Source organism: Callithrix jacchus, chromosome 16 (assembly GCF_049354715.1).
Source record: "Callithrix jacchus isolate 240 chromosome 16, calJac240_pri, whole genome shotgun sequence".
Lineage (NCBI taxonomy): Eukaryota > Metazoa > Chordata > Mammalia > Primates > Cebidae > Callithrix > Callithrix jacchus.
In genome coordinates, this window is record NC_133517.1 from 89668032 (window position 1) to 89687428 (window position 19397).

The following is a 19397-nucleotide window of genomic DNA, read 5'->3' on the forward strand; positions in this document are numbered from 1 at the left end:
CCACTCAAGTGAACTCAAATCCTGATTCAAAGCCAAGTTTACAAAAGTAATCCTGAATTATTCCTTAACCTTCATATACTCTATTCACATATAATAATCATTTTTAAACCAATAGATCCTTCTGTGCTATCCAGCCATGCGCTCATGGTTTTCCTCCTGTATTCATCTAAGTTAGCTTCACATTGGTAAGTGTTGCTTTCTCTAAACCTGACTTCAGGTCCCCAGTTATTTCAAGAACTCATGACAATGTCTTTCCAATACATTTTAGGGCCCCAGATTTCACATGATGATATTATAGAATAAGTTAACTTACTTCTTTCTAGTCCTCTGCTGACCTTCTAGATTTGCAACTTAACAAAATGCAGAAAGCCACAGGCTCACTGCAATGGCATTTTAAGACCCTCTTGTGCTCAAAAAAGTATCATGATCAGGAAAGATAGCAATAATAACCACACCTGAATAACCCTGCTGGCCATGGTGGCAAGAATCAGAAACTACCACCATGCCCTTTCCTTGCCCGCTTAGTCTGGCTTGCAGTGTTTCTCTCACTCTGTTATCAGTTTGTACCAATATCTCTTTGCCTTCAAGTTCCTCTTTCCAAGAGTACAATATGAAAGGGTTTGTTTGAAGAATTATTCATGTCACTTCCTGTAGTGTGATTCTATTTCTTACTGCTTTTTCAGGCAAATTTGGTTTTGGGGAAAATTAACAAAAAATTGTCTTAAAATTTACCTCTAATAATCTGTGCTTGGCTGAGTTCTAAGTAATTTTACATATATTAGCTATTTAATAACAACAATGAATCCTATAAGGTAGATGATATACCATCCTATATTTATTTCCTCATCATTATTTATTATTATTTTTTGAGATAGGGTCTCACTCTGTCACCCAGGCTGGAGTGCAGTGGCTGATCAGGGCTAACTGCAGCCTCAACCTCCTGGTTTCAGGTGATCCTTCCACCCTAGCCTCACAAGTAGCCGGGACTACGGGTGCGTGCCACCATGCTCGGCTAACTTCTTTATTTTTGTAGAGACCAGGTCTTCCTATGTTTCTTAGGCTGATCTCAACCTCCTAGGTTCAAGCAATTCACATGACTTGGCCTCCCAAAGTGCTGGGGTTACAGGCAAGAACAACCACTCCTGCCTTTGGGTGCTTCCTTGGTGTAAGATGATTTAATATGTCCGATTAGAATACAACAAATAAAGTGGTCTTTACCTTCATGAGTTTGAGTTACTGTGGCAAAATACTTCTAAGTCATTTCTTTCTTAAATTTCTGTCAAATTAATTTTCTGTGGAGTCCTTCCTCATAGCTTTAAAAATGCACCTTTCCCATCCCCTACTGTGGAAACTATGATTGACCAGCGCTCAACAACTGCTGTGCTCTGAAATCCATTGCTGTGTTGGTTCAGAGACCACGATTCCAGTGGTTACTTCCACTCACTGTGGCAGGGAGATGTAGACCTACTCCTGGAAGCTGTAGGAGTCCACATGACTTTGGCTAGGGGCTCTCCATCAGCCTTGTTGGAACTGCTGCACAGCTGCCTTGAGGGATAAGACTTCCACCCAACTTTTCTTCCTTCCCTCTCCTTCCTGCAATTAGACCGGCATCCCAGTCTGAAGGCTCTCCAAACCTCCTCTGGCTTTCTCCCAATTTTTCCTCATGGGCATTTCCCCTAGTATATTTCCTGCATGTTTAATCCCATTTAATCATCTTTTCAGATATCACAAATAATCACATTTGCTGTTTGGATCTCAGTAGTACTAATTAGAAATATAAGGGAAGCCAAGTACAGTGGCCTATACCTAAAATCCCAGCACTCTGGGAGACCCAGTGGAATAACAACTTGAGCCCAGGAGTCTGATGCCAGCCTGCGCAACATAGCAAGATCCCATCTCTCAAAAAAAAAGAAAAAAAAAAAAGCCCAGGCATGGGGATGTGTGCCTGTAGTCCTAGTTACTCAAGGGACTGAGGTTGGAGGATCCCTTGAGCCCAGAAAGTTCAAGGTTATAGTGAGCTGTAATCACACCACTGCACTCCACATTGGTTGACAGAGAGAGACCATATCTTTATTTGTGTGTGTATGTGTGTGAGTGTGTGTGTGTGTACGTATTAGGCAGTTCAGGAACAGTTGGTTCAATGACAATGAGCATGAATCTTTAGACCTAAACAGTTTTCTTCTCATATCTAATCTCAAAGAGCAGCTCCCAAGTTGAGCTGCTATATCTCTTTGCCTTGATAAGAAATAATTGAAGAAACTTTTAATTTTGGTTTAACTGAAGTGATGACACAAACTATCTAGTGGGTCATCTAAGGAAAATATCCTGTAGTTAATTACCTTACAAGGTTTAGAAAAAGTGTTTGATAAGCCACTAGGAGAGGGCTCAGCAACCTGTGGTCCACAGGTCAAATTTGACCAGCCATCTTGTTTTGTAGATAAGGTTTTACTGGACGCAGGTGCATGCGTTCATTTATATGTTGTCTATGGCTGCTGTTTCACTAAGATGGCAGAGTTGAATGTTATACCAGAGACTATTTGGCCTACCAAGCTTAAGATACTCACTATCTGGCCCTTTATAGAAAAATCTGACCAACTTAGGCATTAAGATATAAATTCCAAAGAAGCGGGGATTTGTCTGTCTTGTTCTTGATCACTGCTCTATCATTAGGATTTAGAATAGAACTGGTACACAGGCTCTCAATAAATACTTGTGAAATAATTATATTAACTAATTTTCAGTCCTTCAAGTTACTTTAATCTCTGCAGGTTTAGGCCAAAGCCACCAAGCCCCAGGGTACTATGCTGAGGCTTGCGTGTTGATGGTAATAGATATCCACAAATAGCTGATGAGACTTTGAACAGGAGCAGTCTACTGCAAAGATGTCTGACCTGATTAAGAACATTGAGTGATTTTTTTTTCCATACTCTGAAAAGCATAAGAAATTTGGACACCTTCCTTACTCATGGTGCTAATTTAGTGGGCTGGGGCAGGGGGAGAGAGTTGGATGCCATCAGCCACAACAAGCAGAGGACCTCATGGTGACTTGAAAGAAACCATTTTGGTAGCAGTTTTTAGCGACTACAAAACATACTTTTCTTAGCCAGAGGGAACCTACTTATTTACAGCTACATAATAAGCCGTGGGAAACAACTCAGGCTCTGGAGATAGACTACCCGGGTTGCATTCTGTCTCTACTGAGCATTAGCTGTATTGGGAGAGTTATTTCTACCCACAATTCTGTGTCTGTAACATAAGTATTTTCTCTTAAACTCTGTTAACAAATGAGGCGGTATTTACATTATAAATATAATATAGGGTTATATTATGTTATAAATATATAAAATGAGGGGATTACTATTAGAAATAAAATATATTTATATATAATATAAATAAAAATATAATAGTTATATAATATTAATTATATATTACAACTAAGATGAACAGTAACCCCCTAAGATTGTCAAATTTCTACATTCATTTTTTCTACTAAAACATTTATAGGAGTTTTGTTTTTCACAATTTAATAGTCCATTTAAATTTGGAGCAGTCTTCCACTTTTTTTCCCTTGAAAATTCCCTTGACATTCTTAAGAAACTAGGTTATTTTGTAAATCATCTCTCACATTCTGCATTTGTCTGAATATTTATTATGACCTTTAGTTGACCCTTCAGTCCCCTATAGTTTCTTAAAGTGGAAGTTGAGTCTAACGACTTGTTTAGGTTGAACGGGATGTTGTGGCAGGGGTGCTCTGTGGAATTACTGGTCACTTCCTATTGCATCTCTTCAGGAGACACGCAAGCCGGATTGCCACTCCCTTAGTTATGCTGTTCTTTAACTTGGTTAGGGTCATAACCTCCCTATCCCTGCATCCCAACAGTTCATTTTTCCCTAGGAAATTAACAGATAACCTGTAAGGTAACATTTTGTCACACTGCCCATTACTAACCAAGTAAATTACTTCATTCATTTTGCAAAATGGTGATTTTCTAACTCTCTCATTCCTTCTGCATGTATCAACCTTAATTCTTCTGTAAAAATTAATTGCCAAGGCATCATACTTTTTGTTAGACATTTTTTTTGAAAAAAAAAATACCTAAAGCAAAAGGAAACACAACCCTACAAATAAGGACTATATTAAAGTAATGAGCTGTTGAAAGAGATTTTTGGCCAGGCATGGTGGCTCACACCTATAATCCCAGCAGATTGGAAGGCTGAGGTGGGCAGATTGTTTGAACTCGGACTTCTAAACCAGCCTAGATAACATAGCAGACCCCTGTCTTTACAAAAAACAAAGTACAAAATATTAGCTGGCACACCTCACTGGAGCCCAAGAGGTCAAGGCTGCAGTGACTGTGGTCATGCCTCTGCACTCCAGCCTGGGCAACAGAGTGAGACCCTGTCTCTTAAAAAAGAGAGAGAGATTGTCTTTCTACCTCAATCTCTATCTTTTAGTATTAATATTAATGTAAAGGATCAGAGGCACTCTCGAATATACTAAAGAGAGCTGGATGAAATTTTCCAGCTCACTTTCGCTGGGAAACTAATAATTTTTATTTTTAAAGCTTTGCTTTTTTTTTTTAAGAAAAAGAAAGAACTAAGGTTTTGTATCTCATACATCCTCAATTTCAGGTTTTATGTCTCTCTTACTCTTACGTATATTTTGGAAAATTTAATATTTGAAATTGTTCTTTGAGGGGCATATTCCACAAACGCTTTACTCCTTTCCCTTCTTCTTTTTTAAAACACTTTCTTTTTTTCCCCAAAGATGTGCTTTTGGAATGTGTTTAGGCTAAAAAGTAAATGTCTTTTGTCATTTTAATGGAATACTTCTATTATTGCTAGGCACCAAGTTCCATAGATGCATGGCAAGAAAGTGGTCAATTTATCATAGTTTGCTATGAAATTCTTCTGGTTGCCCACTTTTGAACTTCAGACCTGGTTTAATACATCAGTGGAGAGAGTTGAAATAAAGCAGCCATAGGGTCAAGGTGATGGGGGAAGGAAGTGGAGGGACTGGCATTTGTACTCAAAACCACACTGATCTTTAGATTGGCATTTAGCCTTCTGATACTGGACCCCTTCCTTCTCCCATATTCAGATGCTGCTCCAGATTTGGACCGTCATCATTGAAGTCTAACATGATATTCATGTCGGCCCTGCTACCCTTTCTGTGACCATGACTCAAACCTGAAAAACAGTTCATTGTCCATTGCCCAGAATGTCATCTAACTCAGCTGTGAGCACTGCAGTGTGCTGGACCCCAGGCGAGGTCTGGAGGCTTAGAGGACTCCAGATGAGCCTTCCTGCCTCCGTGCAACTGACATCCTATGAAGGGCAGAAAGAGATGAAATAAGTGAACAGATATGATAGTTTTTGAAAGTGATGATTCTGTAAAGAAAATTAAATAAGGTGATATGATGGAGGGTGAGGATGGTGTTACTATAAAGAAGGTAGCCAGAAAGGGATTCTCTAAGACAATGAGAAGAAATCAGTCATGCATCTGGGAAGGGGTGGGCAGGCCAAGCAGAGGAAACTGCAGGTACAAAGCTTCCAAGATTGAAATAAATTTGGCTAATCAAGGTGGCAGAAAGAAGACTATGTGGTTGGAGCATAAAAAGAAGTGAGCAGGATTTTTTTGATCCCGTGGGTCTCTTCAGGCCAGGCTGGGCACTTTGGAATTCATTCTAATTGCAAAGAGAAGCCACTAGCATGTTGTAAAGGAGATGGCATGATCTGATTTATGTGTTTAAAAAGATCCCTCTTGTTTCTGTGTGACAAACGGACTTAAGGGTAGGGCAAGTAGGAGCAGGAAGACAAACTGGGGACCACTACAGACTTCGATATGGGCAGCTTCATTTTCAATTTTGAATGGTTCCGTTTTGTTCTCAATGGACATGGAGGAGAATACTTCCTTAAATTAAAAGTTTTAGTGTCTGAGAATGTCAGGAAGGGTGATCAAAGAGTATGGTGAATAAGAAAGAAAATAGATTTTATTTAACTGCATGTGATATGCTTGCTTTAGTGAGACAATGTACCTCATAAACAATTATTGAGTGTTGTCTCTGTGCCAGCCACTGTTCCGAATGTCACCAAAACATATAAGTGTTTCATTCCCTATTTCATTATTTTATAAATTGTCACTCAATAAACAAATAAGTCTTAGTTGGACAATAGTAAGTTTAGTTGTTGAAAGTTGTATCTTTCTGTCTCACCATTCTCTGTCCCGTCTGCTGCTCGCCTTTCTGTTTCACTCTTTGCAGGGCCAGCGCCATAGCGTAAGCAAGTGAGACCATTTCAGACCAAGTCAGACATGTGCAGAATCAGATCCCGTCTTTATTTTAGAATGATATTCTGTTCAATGTGGGTTTTTTGCATGCATTGTAAATTTTTAAAAACATCGCATTAAAATATTACTTACCTTGATTACTGAGTTTTCTGGCACCACTTTGAATTTTGCAGCTGAGGCATTTGCCTCTCTCACCTCAGCCTAGTTCCTGCCTTGCTCCCTTCAAATACATCCCCTGCCCTTGCAAGCTCCTGTAGCACAAGTCCAGTCTGGGGCCTATAGGTGTATTTTGTTTTTAATTTTATTTTTAATTTTTATTTTTTTGCAGATAAGGTCTCACTCTGTTGCCCAGGCTGTAGTGCAGTGGGTGTAATTATGGCTTACTGCAATCTCTGCTTGTAGGGCTCAAGTGATCCTCTTGCCTCAGCCTCCCGAGTAGCTAGGACTACAGGCATGCACCATCATGTCCAGCTAACTTTTGTAGGTTTTTGTAGAGATGGGTTTTTGCCATCTTGCCCAGGCTGGTCTTGAACTCCTGAGCTCAAACAAGCCACCCGCTACAGCCTCTCAAAGTGTTGGGATTACAGGCATGAGTCACCATACCTGGCTCTGTTGGTATATTTTGAATAGACTTTCTGTGCACATCTGATATAATCCTAGATTTAGAGATGCTACAGAAAAGGAGGAAGACTCTAATGGCATCATTTTTAGAGGAACTTTACATGGATATTGACCTGGCAGAAGTTTTCCTAGGTTTTTTTAAATAAGTGGTTTTAAGAAAGATGTGGCAGTTTAAAAAATTTTCAAATCATGTGAGGAGCTTTTTAAATTAACTTATCTTCTTTCTTGCCTTTTATACCTCCCTTAAGGAGGAGAGACAGGGAGGTACAAGACAGAGTCAGGGCATTGGCACAAGTTGAAGGCATCTGTTGGGACTAGAGTATGTATTCTTTGCCTAGAGAATGACTGATTTGGGTGCACAGCCCACAGACTCATGTCATAATAAGGCCCAGCTAGACACATAGGTCATTGTGATTCAAGATGAATTGAGAATTTAGTGTCTAGAGGATCACCAGAGTAGTAATAGTAGATTTGCAAGGATGAGAACAATCTGTCTCTATGCAATCTGGATTCTGGATCATCTCATTTCCTCAGAATGATTTGACTCTCTCTCCTTAATTTTTTTTTTCTTTTTTTTTTTGCAGAGCAGCAGAATCGTATAAAACTACCTGGGTTTGAAAGTCCACTCTTCCTTAGCTCCTGTGTGAGCTTGGGCTTCTCTCTGAAGCTCAGTTTTCTCATTTGTAAAGTGATGATAACAATTTCTACCTCAAGAGGTGGTCATTATATCCGGAAGGGGTAGCATGACCTAATGTGATAGGTGTTCTATAAATACGTGATAATAAGTCTTTCTAAACTATGTCAAGAGATTTTTGCACATTTCTAATTTTTTACTTTTTTGGTCAGGTGATGGATCAAGGCAGGTGTTTTAAATGCCTATTAGTTATTCTTAATTGTCCACAATTTCTAAGACTTTGTACTAATACTAACCTTGCGCTTACAGATATTGGAGATAAAATACATGAAGCAACTATCATAGGAGAATATCCTAGGATTTTAGGACATAAGCATTGAAATCTCAATATGTTTGTTCAATTGCAATCTCAGTCTCAAACCAAAATAACATCTGAAAGGCATGTAAAGCATTAGTTGGTAGAATGTAAACCATTTGTTTATTTTTGAAGAAATATTATTTAAAGACAAACTGCAAAAAGTTCTTTGATTTGTGATTGAAATTTGAAATATTTTCATCTTTTATCTTAAGGTGCTAAATCAAACTTCTCGACTTGAGATACAGTTGCTGGAGAATTCATTATCAACCTACAAGCTAGAGAAGCAACTTCTTCAACAGACAAATGAAATCCTGAAGATACATGAGAAAAACAGGTAAGGATTGCTTTATTCCAGAAGTGTTTCTGTGTATACTTATTTATATCCTTCACCTCTCTGCCAACTCTCAAACAAATAAGGTTGAGGTAGTTTACAAAATGAAATACAGAGCTGAATCAATTTTAGTATAAAAGGAAAGGGAGAGCTTAAGGTAAATACAGCTAATATGTCAATAATAAATCAGTACTGATGCTGATACTCTTGAAATATTTGCTTTTTATAACTTTCAGCATTAATTTTTCTAATAGTTGTTTAAATCTCACCATATCTACAAAAATTTGATTCTATGACTAAATTCAGTGTCACAAAATATTAACACTTTTCAGCAGAATAACAACAGAGAAGAGAATAGAGCCTCTTGACTTCCCACGCGACCCCCTAGTTATTAGGCTTTTACAGAGTTGTTGAATTCAGAAAGATAGCACTAGAGAGAAGCAAAATGTGTATTTTTTCTAGGAAATAATTTATCCCTAGAGCTGATCAAGAGTTTGAGTTTCTAATTTTCATTTGGAGTCATTTACTTTGGATGTAGTTAATTTCTTTGATGAGCTTTATAGATGTCATCACACCATTTTGTTTTATAAATTATGAATCATTTCAGTTGATTGAATTGGAACTTAGACATCTTGAGAGCTGGGACAGTGAAAGACTATTATTTTGAAGTCATTAACACTGATGAGGAACAATTCAAAACACTGACTTCCATAGGACAAGTTTCTTATATTGAATTGAATTTTCTCCTGGGTATTTGGATAACTTGAAGAAGTTTCAGTTCCTATGCATAATTTTGAGGTAAAGACCATTGTACTGATAGAAAGTGGTGAGATGTCATTGAATTGGTGGAACTAAAGTTTCCTTCATATTCCAAACCAGGAAGGTACCTACGAGGAATGCTAGTTCTGTTCTTTACAAGTGAGGAAACAGAGATTCAGTGTCCAAGGTCACACAACTTGCTAGTCCTCATCTTTCCACTGTAACACAGGGCCTCTTCATACTATCTGCAAAGTAAACGAATTTCCCAACTTCATGCTCAAAGTAGAGCATAATGCCAACAATTACAATCAAACTTCTGCATAAAAAACACAAACCTGGCTGTTGGTTTAGACTCTGAAAGAGGTCACTCATGCTGCACGACTTGTATTTGTAAGTGTTACATTTACTTATCCTTGCACTGTGGCATGGGGTTAACTGTATAACTATAAATAAACTTGACAGGACTTGACCCTGGTTGCATGATTAAATGTTCTAGAATTAAAATCTGTTGAAATATACCATTTATTCCACTGCAATTTCATAGTAACCAGACCTATACATATTATAACAGGTATGTTTTACTTCAACCATCCCTTAATCTCGGGTCACCCCTTTATGGTTTAATTTTGTCACCTAAATTGAGTCACATTTCAAGAGGCTATTTGTGAAGTTCTTGTCCAAGAATCATGGATAAGTAAAACAATGACAATTTTCTCTTATTTTTCTGAGTTATTTAGTTTTATACAAATAGCACATTTATTATAGGATAAAGACAAAAACACAAGAAAATTAAAAACTATAGCTTTATCATGCAGAAAAAGCAACATATTTTGCTGCATATTATATGTAAGTATCATTTTCACAAAAAGTTCTGTCATACCTTACACACAGTCTGGAAGTCTGATATCTTTGGTGATAGATAGCATTTCACATTAATAAAATTTCTCTAATATTCTTAATGACTGCATATTTCATTTTACAGGTATAACCTAAGGTAGTTTGAAACCATCTCTCAGTAGTTATTTTACCACCTAACTTATCTCTAAAAGAGTTGCCAGCATAAATTTACATTCTTTAGTTCTTCCTCTACTGATCTGTGCATTATCTCTTTGTCTGTATTTGATCCTAGAGCTGCCAGGATACCATAACATAAACTGGGAGGCCTGAAAAATCTCCCTAACTGCAAAAACAAATGCCATCCTTAGGGATCACTTGTACGCAGGTACTCTGTCACTTTCTCTTTTTTTCCCTCCTTATATTTATTTATTTTCTTTTTTTCTTTCTTTCTCTCTCTCTTTCTTTCTGGTCTTTCTCTTTCTTTCTTTCTCTTTCTTTCTTTCTTTCTTTCTTTCTTTCTTTCTATCTTTCTTGTCTTTCTGTCTTTCTTTTCTTTCTTTCTTAAAAATGTATCCTTTCTACTTTCATTCTGGATCATTTCAGATTTTATCTTCCCATCATGATTTTTATTCAGTATCTGGTATCATTTCCTACTATAGAATTCTCACTATGAAATGTGATACTTTAAAGGTAAACTGCTTAAAAGTTGTTCTCTCTATTCCATCAGTATAAGTTGAGTTAGAGTGCAAGCTCTCAAAAGAGCTTTACTCTGTCTCAAGTAGAAGGGCTTCTCCATGTACTACAATATCTCAAAGGAATCTGACTTCTGATCCCAAACATATTCATGCATTCTGCTGATGAATTTTCCCCCTTCATTAATTTCTAATTTTAACAGAAAACTCAGATTTTCTTACATATGTAAATCACATCATTTATTGCTAATGTTAGTTTTTTCATCATTATAGCATTTTGCTTTGCTAGTAATATAGGTATTTTGCTACAAGTTCTGAGATTTAGGTTTTAATTGGAAATTCACTTCTGTGTTCACATGGACAAAAACTTACATGCATCTTATAGTCCCACTTCACATCTCTTTTTTTTTTTTGACCATGGACCCCTCAAGTATGGAATTATCTCACATGTGGTTCTGGGATATTTTTCTATCAATTGCTGTACTTCCTGGTATTGCTGTATCTCTACCATTATCTGTCTACTTGTCTAAGGGCCTAATGTGTGTAATGGAGCATTGGCAGAACATCTATTCTTAAACTAGACATAGTCTTCCATACACCACTTAAAAAAAAGAAGTGCTTTTCTTTATATAAACAAAAAATACCCATTTGTGATATATGGCATACTTTCCCTATTCTGTTTATTGTTTTTGTTTATTTTCATATGTGCAATGGAATTAGAGGAGCACTGCCATACAATTTCTATTGCAATAAAGAGAGGGTCAAAGTGAGGCAAGAAGCTGTTTGTGTTTTAAAAATAGTTTATTGATTATTGCTAGTTAATTAAGATTTTTATATGAATCTTAATGTTCCATTTGCAACAAGAAGCTATTTCTACATTAAGGCATCTCTGAAATGCAGCAGCAACATGCCTTTAGTTGGTCAGGTCTGGTTTGGATCAGCTAATACACTTTGCAGGGGGGATTATCTAAATTAAGCTTTGCTTCCTCCCCAAGGAATGTCGGGAGTTGTGTCTGGGTGTGGGACTTACCAGCTTTGAGTATGATGGGGCTTCAGCCGCCAAGTCAGTGAGCTGGCCCTTAGGAAGGTCCACCACTGCTTTGGCAAAATGAGGAGGAATATTTTATGGTTAGGATTATACTACACAAACATGCTGAGAGGTCCTGCTGATTTACATCCTGACAAATTAAATGCATCACTTGTAGGATTGGAAACGGATTTCTGGCCTCATTAGATTCACTTCTCTATCCCCGACATGGCCAGAACAAAGCAGAAACAGGATTACCAACATTTGCTCTGCTGTTTGTTTTCCTAGCAGTCCAGAGGGAATCACTCTAGAAAGCTTCCAGTTTGCTCGCTTTAGGCAATATGTTTTTCTTTTGTTGGATGCTACCCGCATCTTAAAACCTGGTTTTGTTTCTTACCTCAAAGAAACAACACTTAGGAGCAAGAAATCTGTAGCCCACCCATATAATTGGAATTACATAACCAAGAACCTAAGTAAATGGGAAACATTAATACTTCACCTGGCTCACAAAAGGAGTGATATGAGCACAGAGTAAGACACAAAACTGTAAACTTTTACTAGTTTCCTCCAGTATGTTTCCTCCTGCTTTCTAACAATGGAGGAAAGGTGTACAGGTAATGATGTTCTAATGCAGCTTTCTTCAGTTGAACCACATATGAGACTAGGTCTGCTGGTGGGAAGGTTTGGTCAACTGGCCAGTTCTCCCAGCACCTGCCCATCTCTGACTTAACCCCAACTTTTTCCAAGGCGGAAGCACAGCCAGACAAAAGAATATTCCAGGAGCCCTTCTGCCTCACCAGGGTATACAGGAAGGGAAATCGACATCCCATGTATACAAAGATGAAGCACATGGGTTTTCTTGATTGTGTTGAGTGTGCAGAGTGAAGATTAAGGAAGTCCTCAGTAAGATCGTTCAGAGTGAGCTGAAATGAGACATGTGATGGCCATTCCATAGTTTAAGCAATACGAGCTGCCACCTAGCTATCTACTACAATGTAAACATCTGTGCCAGGTGCTTTAACTTGCTATTTCTAATCCTCCAACCAGTTCTGCAAAGTATGTATTATTATTTCTATTTTACACATTAAAAAAGCCCCGAGGCTCCCAGAAATCAAGTAAGTTGCTCATATCCAAACAGCTAATGGTATAGCAAAATTAGCGTTCAAGTTCATGATGATTCTCTGCCTTAATTGTTATAAAAATATTTTTGCAACGTGATGAGGCCTCAAGTATAATTGATGTAGCTGTCAAGTTATGCTCTGAAAACAAACAGATATTCATTTGAAGAAAGGGGTAGACCATTTGTTTTTGGCCTGTCACTATATAGGTCACTATTTAGTCCTTCTAATATTAGAGCAGAAGATACAAACTATTTATTTTACCTTGGGAATTCACTGAACATATTTGACATGCTCATCTGTCTTCTAGCTGGAGTTATGGGAAGTTATTAAATTAATTAATTTTAAGTGATTGAAGTATGTGCAACTTCAAGATATCAAATTATGCCTTACTAATCCTGTAATAAAACACAGTATTGATGTTTAATACTTAATATGCCTAAAGAAATGAAAAGTTAAATCATGGCCTTTTAAATTAAAGCTATCTTTCATCTGATAACTTATTTACAGAATGCTAAAGTAACTTGCTAACTTTGAACATTAAACTAGGCTGAATTATATTAGTTGTTTACAACAAGGATAAAAAGTTTACTTTTTGAATTTATATTATTCTAGTCTTTCACTTGTAAATTGAATACATACACACTAGAACATTACCAGTTTTCCCTTTTAATTTTTTAAAATAATATTTTATAACATATAGCATTTTTCTTAGCTTAAATTATAATAACCATAGTATCTTGGCATGAAATACAATTCTGATGAAATTGAAAATCTAAGGGTCATTTTAATTCTTCCCTTTCCCTAATCCCCCACAACTCACCACTCACTGTTGATGCTCTCAATTCCATCTTCCAAGTATTTTTCTAATCCATCCCATCCTTTCCATTCCCACCGACTATGTCTTAGGTCAAACTGCCTGATTTTTGCCTAGGCCACGTAATGACCTCTGTGTTTTAAGCTATGTGCCACTCTAATCCTTATCCAGAAGCCGTGCTTGCTAAAATGCAAGTCGGACTATTTTTCTCTATTAATTTCCTCTCAATCACATGATGATTCCCTATAAGTGAGTGAAGAAAGTTCAAGTTCTTTAGCACAGGATACAGTCCATGATAATTATAATGTTACTTTGGTAGACTTACTTCCAAGAATCTTATTTTTTATTTTTTAGAGGATGCACCTAATAGCTAAGAGCATGCGCTCTGAGGCCAGACTGCCTGGCTTCACTTTTCCTTGATTCCTGGGATAATCACCTCAGTCACATATTATTTTTGTGACTTTCTGCAATCTCTTCAGACTCTATGTGCTTTGGCTTCCTAATTTGTAACATAAGAATAACAATAATTGCATGAAGTTAAGGGGAAGATTGAGTTGATGTGAACATATCACTGAGAACAGTTCCTGACATGAAGAGCAGTGTTTAATTGTGTTAGTTGTTAGTATGACACTGAACACATGTTATTTCAGACATGTGTGATGTTTGCCTGACATTCCTTATTTAACTCACACATTTCTATTCATTCTTGGAAACTCATTGCATGTGCCAGCTTTTCTAACAATCCGTCTCTGGCTCTACCCGATAGATTTGCCCATTACAACCTATGTAATAGCACTCTACCTGTTTTCTCCACACAATTTCACTTACCTGATTAAATTATAATATATATGTGTTTGTGTTTATGCATATTTATCCATATCCATACTATTAGGCTGTGACCTTCTAGAATACAGAAACTATGTTTTATTTTCATTGTCTTCCTGCTCCTGGGCAAATTTCTATACGTAAGCATATTTAATATTAAATGTTTTTGAATGATAAATGAATAAGGAACTGGGAAATTTCCCAGTAACTCTAACCCAACAAATGCCGTTTATCCACATGACACACAGAGACTCCCTTATTATAAAGACACATGCACATGTATGTTTATTGTGGCACTGTTGACAATGGGAAAGACTTGGAACCAACTGAAATGCCCATCAGTGATAGACTAGATAAAGAAAATGTGACACATATATACCATGGAATACTATGCAGCCATGAAAAAGGATGAGTTCATGTCATTTGCAAGGACATGGATGAAGCTGGAAACCGTCATTTTCAGCAAACTAACACAAGAGCAGAAAACCAACCTCCTCATGTTCTCACTCATAAGTGGGAGTTGAACAAGGAGGACACATGGACACAGGGAGGGGAACATCATACACTGGAGCCTGTTGGGGGTAGAGGGCTATGGGTGGGATAGCACTAGGAGAAATACCTAAGGTAGGTGACAGAGAGATGGATGCAGCAATCCACCATGGTACGTGTATACCTATGGAACAAACCTGCACATTCTGCACATGTACCCCAGAACTTAAAGTATAATAATAATAATACTTTTAGTGGAAAAGACAAATTATATTATTTACATTAAATACTGTAAATCCATTTATTGTTTTTAACATAAATAAAATAGAGGTTGTGTTTACACCACTATTCTGCATTGCCAAAAGCCGATTGCATGGCACTCAATGTTACTGTTGTATACTCTGAGGTTCACTAATTCAGCCCACCTTTAAAATTTCTGGATAGCATTTACACAGGCCATTCTACATCTATGACTGTTTCTTCCATTTTTCTGATAAATAAAAACAAGACAAACTTGATGTATATACATGTATATTAAATTATATACATGCATATACAGTTGTAAGTCAGAGTTCCCCTAATGCCACACTCCCACACCATACTACCTGCTTGCAGAGAATCATCATTAAGGGATTAAGTTCAGTGCTTACTCTTTCAGATGTTTTTTTATAAATATACTAACATAAGTATATATAGAGTGTGCATATTTATGTGTGTGTTTACACAGACGCACTCATTCATAATTGCTCACATGCACAAGTGCTTGTTTATATGATGTGTGCATATATGTATAGATTACTTTAATGTTGGGCTTTTCTCTACTATTTATTTTATAATAATTTATCATACACATATTACACATATAACCATATACAGATATACCTCATTTATTTTCAAGAATGAGTATCAGTCTATTTTTATAGATGCACTATTATTATAATCTAATATAATTACATTAATAAATATATAATTTATCAAAACTATAATTGTTGATGTGATGATTTAAATATTTTATAGATATTCACAAGTTATCTTGCAATTTTACATTCTCCCTTAGAGTGCCTGGGCTTTCAAATTTCCCAAAACTTTGTAAGCTGTCTAATTAGTCTCAGCTCCTTGAGACATTAGGTTGTGCATATTTTTATGTGTATTGACCATTTGCATTTCTTCTGTGACTAGATTTCTTTTTCTGTGACTACCTACTAGCCTATTTATGTATGTTTAGCATTTTTCTATTATATTGTTTATCCTTTTAAAAATTAAGTCATATGAGCTCTTTAATGGATATTAAAACTTGGTAATATATGTCACAAATATTTTCTCTAGTTTGTTATTTATTGTTCAACTTATTTTTAATGGAAGCATTACATTTCTCTGTTACGACATGATCGATCTTTTTTCTTATTAATTGCTGGTTTCTACAATACATTTAGTTTATTGTTTCTTACCCCAAATTTTATATTTATTTGCTAATATTTACTTATAGTATCTGTGTTTCTGCTCCAAATATGAATTATCAAAAAAATATGATTTCATATTTTGAGAGAAAATTTACTGTGTTCCAATTAGACATGTAAAGTATAAACTTAACCCGAACTAAATATATGTGTATTTAAATGAGGAGAAAAATCCCTCTTTACAAACCCATATTTGCAATACATGTTGACACCATACATATTGAAAATAGTGGGAAATATTGAAACATCTGTAAGTAGGTTCAGGCAGATAAAAATCAGGTTTCTGTATTTTCAACATCTTCCTCCTTGTTTGAAGGGCTATATTTACAGTCATAGAGCTTAGGCAACTGTCACCACTGTGAGTTCATTGGCTGCTATGTTAAGAACTCTATTGTGGGAAACAATTTGAAAGGGATAACTTTTCCTGTGAAAGTTTCAAGATGTGTTCAATGATTTGAAATATTTCCAATAAGATGTTGGAGAAGGTTGTAAAACAAGGGTGGGGGGGATGTCTACCAAAAACTTCAAATAGGACTTGATGTACACTCATTTATAACCTTTTGCTAAAGTTCAAGGCATAGATTATTTTGTTTATTTTATTTATTAAAGTGTACCTCTGCCTCAAATAGAAGCTAAGTGTCAGAATTCTATGCATGTCTCTTCTCAAAGTGTTTCCAGAAAGATGGGAAACAGGAAGTCCTGAGACTCCTGTGAGAAACTCTCTCTTTGGATTTCTAGCTCAATTTGTATAGATTTAGATGCATGGTTTCCTAAATTGTTGTTTCGTGGAACCCTAATCTTAAAAGATACATCTTAATAAAAACTGTTTGTTTAATATAGGCTTCCTTATATCTTAACTATGACACTCTTATTTTGCTTGAAGGAATGCACTGAATACGCTCTAGGAAACGGTGCACTGGTGTTTAGTCACCATCCAGGTTTTGTGTTGAACATGCAAACCTAAGCTGTGTTGCTGAGACTGTCATCAGGGAAAATCTAATTACTTGGACTACCTAACTTTAGGACACTGGGGCTGCAATGTTCTCTCAAATCAACATCTCTACGTAAAGATCTCCATGCTAGCTGAGGTGGCCCTCCCAGCAGACCTGGATAGGGAAAATGGTAAAGAATTAATGAAAGGTTTCAGGGACAAAATGAAATATGAGCAGTATATTAAAAATGTAATTAAAATTTAAAAATAAATTTAATGGAAGAGGTATTAACACAGGGTACTATTAAAGATAATTCTAGTCTAGATGTTAAAACTTGTCTTGACCAAGTCATTCTGTTTTTATACATGATAAACAGGTTCAAGTAATGTGAAAGATGAGCTCCCAGAATAACTAAATGGAGAGCAACAAATAAATACTAAGGAGATGTGAAGGTAGTGTCGCCATTCTTGGTGTAACACGATGAGTGGAAAAAATGGGTAGAGATTACAGTTGTTAAGTCAAAGAGGGGAGATTATAGGATATTCATTGACACAGCAGTGGTATGTCTTGAGTAGATTTCCAGTCTAGCAATTTAGAAGACGTGACTTTTTATCCTGGTTCTGACACTTAACATCTGCATGATTTTGAAGAAAACATTTTGATTCTTACCTATCCATAAGGGTCTGTAACATTTACTCAGGCTATATTACTATATTGCTTTAAGAATCAAAAAAGATAAAAGTTTTAAAATGCTACATAACTATAATGGTGTGTTACAAGAATATGATAATAAGTAGAAATGGTATATAAAGTTTTCTGGCAATTGAGGAGTTTTCTGACAAGGACTGACTTCCAAAGTAGATACTAGCCAATATATGGGAGGAATCAAAGAAAAGAGAGCAATCTTTGGAAGCCAAATATGAAGAGAAGATGAAAAAAAGGGATGAGTATAGTCAAAAGAAATGGAAAGGCCAAAAAGAGATCAGTCTTGCCTGAAGAAGTCTAAACAGGTGTCATTAATATAAAAAATGTCCCTAATAAATAAAGTTAGTAGAAAATTATTCAAGTACAAATGTTATTAAGGGCACTCCGAGTGAAGAAATGTGATGAGAAAAGGACAAGAAGAGATAATTAACTGGTAAGACCTGCCATTTGGGAAACAATATAACATGTTTCCAATTTGCTTGTAGTCGTTATGCATATTACTTGGGTTTCCAAATCCTGTGGAATGTCTGTGAGATAAAGTAGACTTCTTAGTTCCATGGGCAGTCTCTTTTTCATTTTACACGAGTATCTACTCTAAGATGACAAGCTATATTGGTATCTTTAGATACCTGTTAGGAAGGGAACATTAAAGGTTGTTTGATGAATTATGAAAATTAATGTTCTGTCCAATGTGCTCATGTTTGTTATATTATATTTTATACATATTATATATTCCTTTTACTCAGAAAATGCAGATCTCTTCCACAAGCCAGTGTCCAGAATTGTTTTCTTTGGTACCAGGACTTCTTTATCAACTTTTCATCCTCAGCTCTTCCCAAATTATCCTGAAAAACAAAACAAATAAGCCCCCTTGTTTACGGACATCTCAGATAGTAGCCATTTCTGTGCCTGTGTCCTCTTGAACAAGGAATACATCAAAAATAAAAGGTAGAAAAATACTGATGCAAAAATTTAAAAAAGTATTATGTCTGAAACAGAAGTTTCTTATAGCTTCTGCATTTTCATTTGAGGTTTTTATTCTCTAAAAATAAATGCTTAGAGTAGGAATAGTGTCATTTTATATTTTACAGAATTACTGGCACTTAGCAACTAATAAATACAAATTATAATTATAACGTGATATTTTCCAAACCAGAATGTTACCTACTGATCAGGAAAACTGCAAGGCCAGTGCTCTTCTTATTGGAAGGACAAAATGGTAATTCAGAATTTTTATCAAGTATTATAGGACTATAACTTTCAAATTTTGATATATACATGATTGTCAGTATAATAGGTAATGCTAAGTGTTCTCTCTAGTAGACTAAAACTTCCGTGAATTTAAATGACAGTTTTCTTATAACAACTCTAAATTATGGGCATCTTGCCTCTGATCATTACCCAGGAGCAGCGACCAAAGTAAATAAAAAGTAAACTGAGAATGAGCTAAGACCCTGGTTGTTAATTCTCAGATCTGAAGGCCAAAAATTAGTGGGCATGGGGAAG

The 19397-nt window shown here is 36.2% G+C and overlaps 1 protein-coding gene across 4 annotated transcripts in view; it reads left to right on the forward strand.

Annotated features, from left to right (window-relative positions):
• The window catches only part of ANGPT1 (angiopoietin 1), a 258112-nt gene that overhangs the window by 157605 nt on the left and 81110 nt on the right, over window positions 1-19397 (forward strand). For all 4 annotated transcript variants that reach the window (XM_002759302.6, XM_008983362.5, XM_054246328.2 and 1 more), the window contains exon 3: window positions 8115-8236. In XM_002759302.6, coding sequence (XP_002759348.1) covers window positions 8115-8236 — 122 coding nt within the window. The remainder of the gene's footprint in view (window positions 1-8114; window positions 8237-19397) is intronic.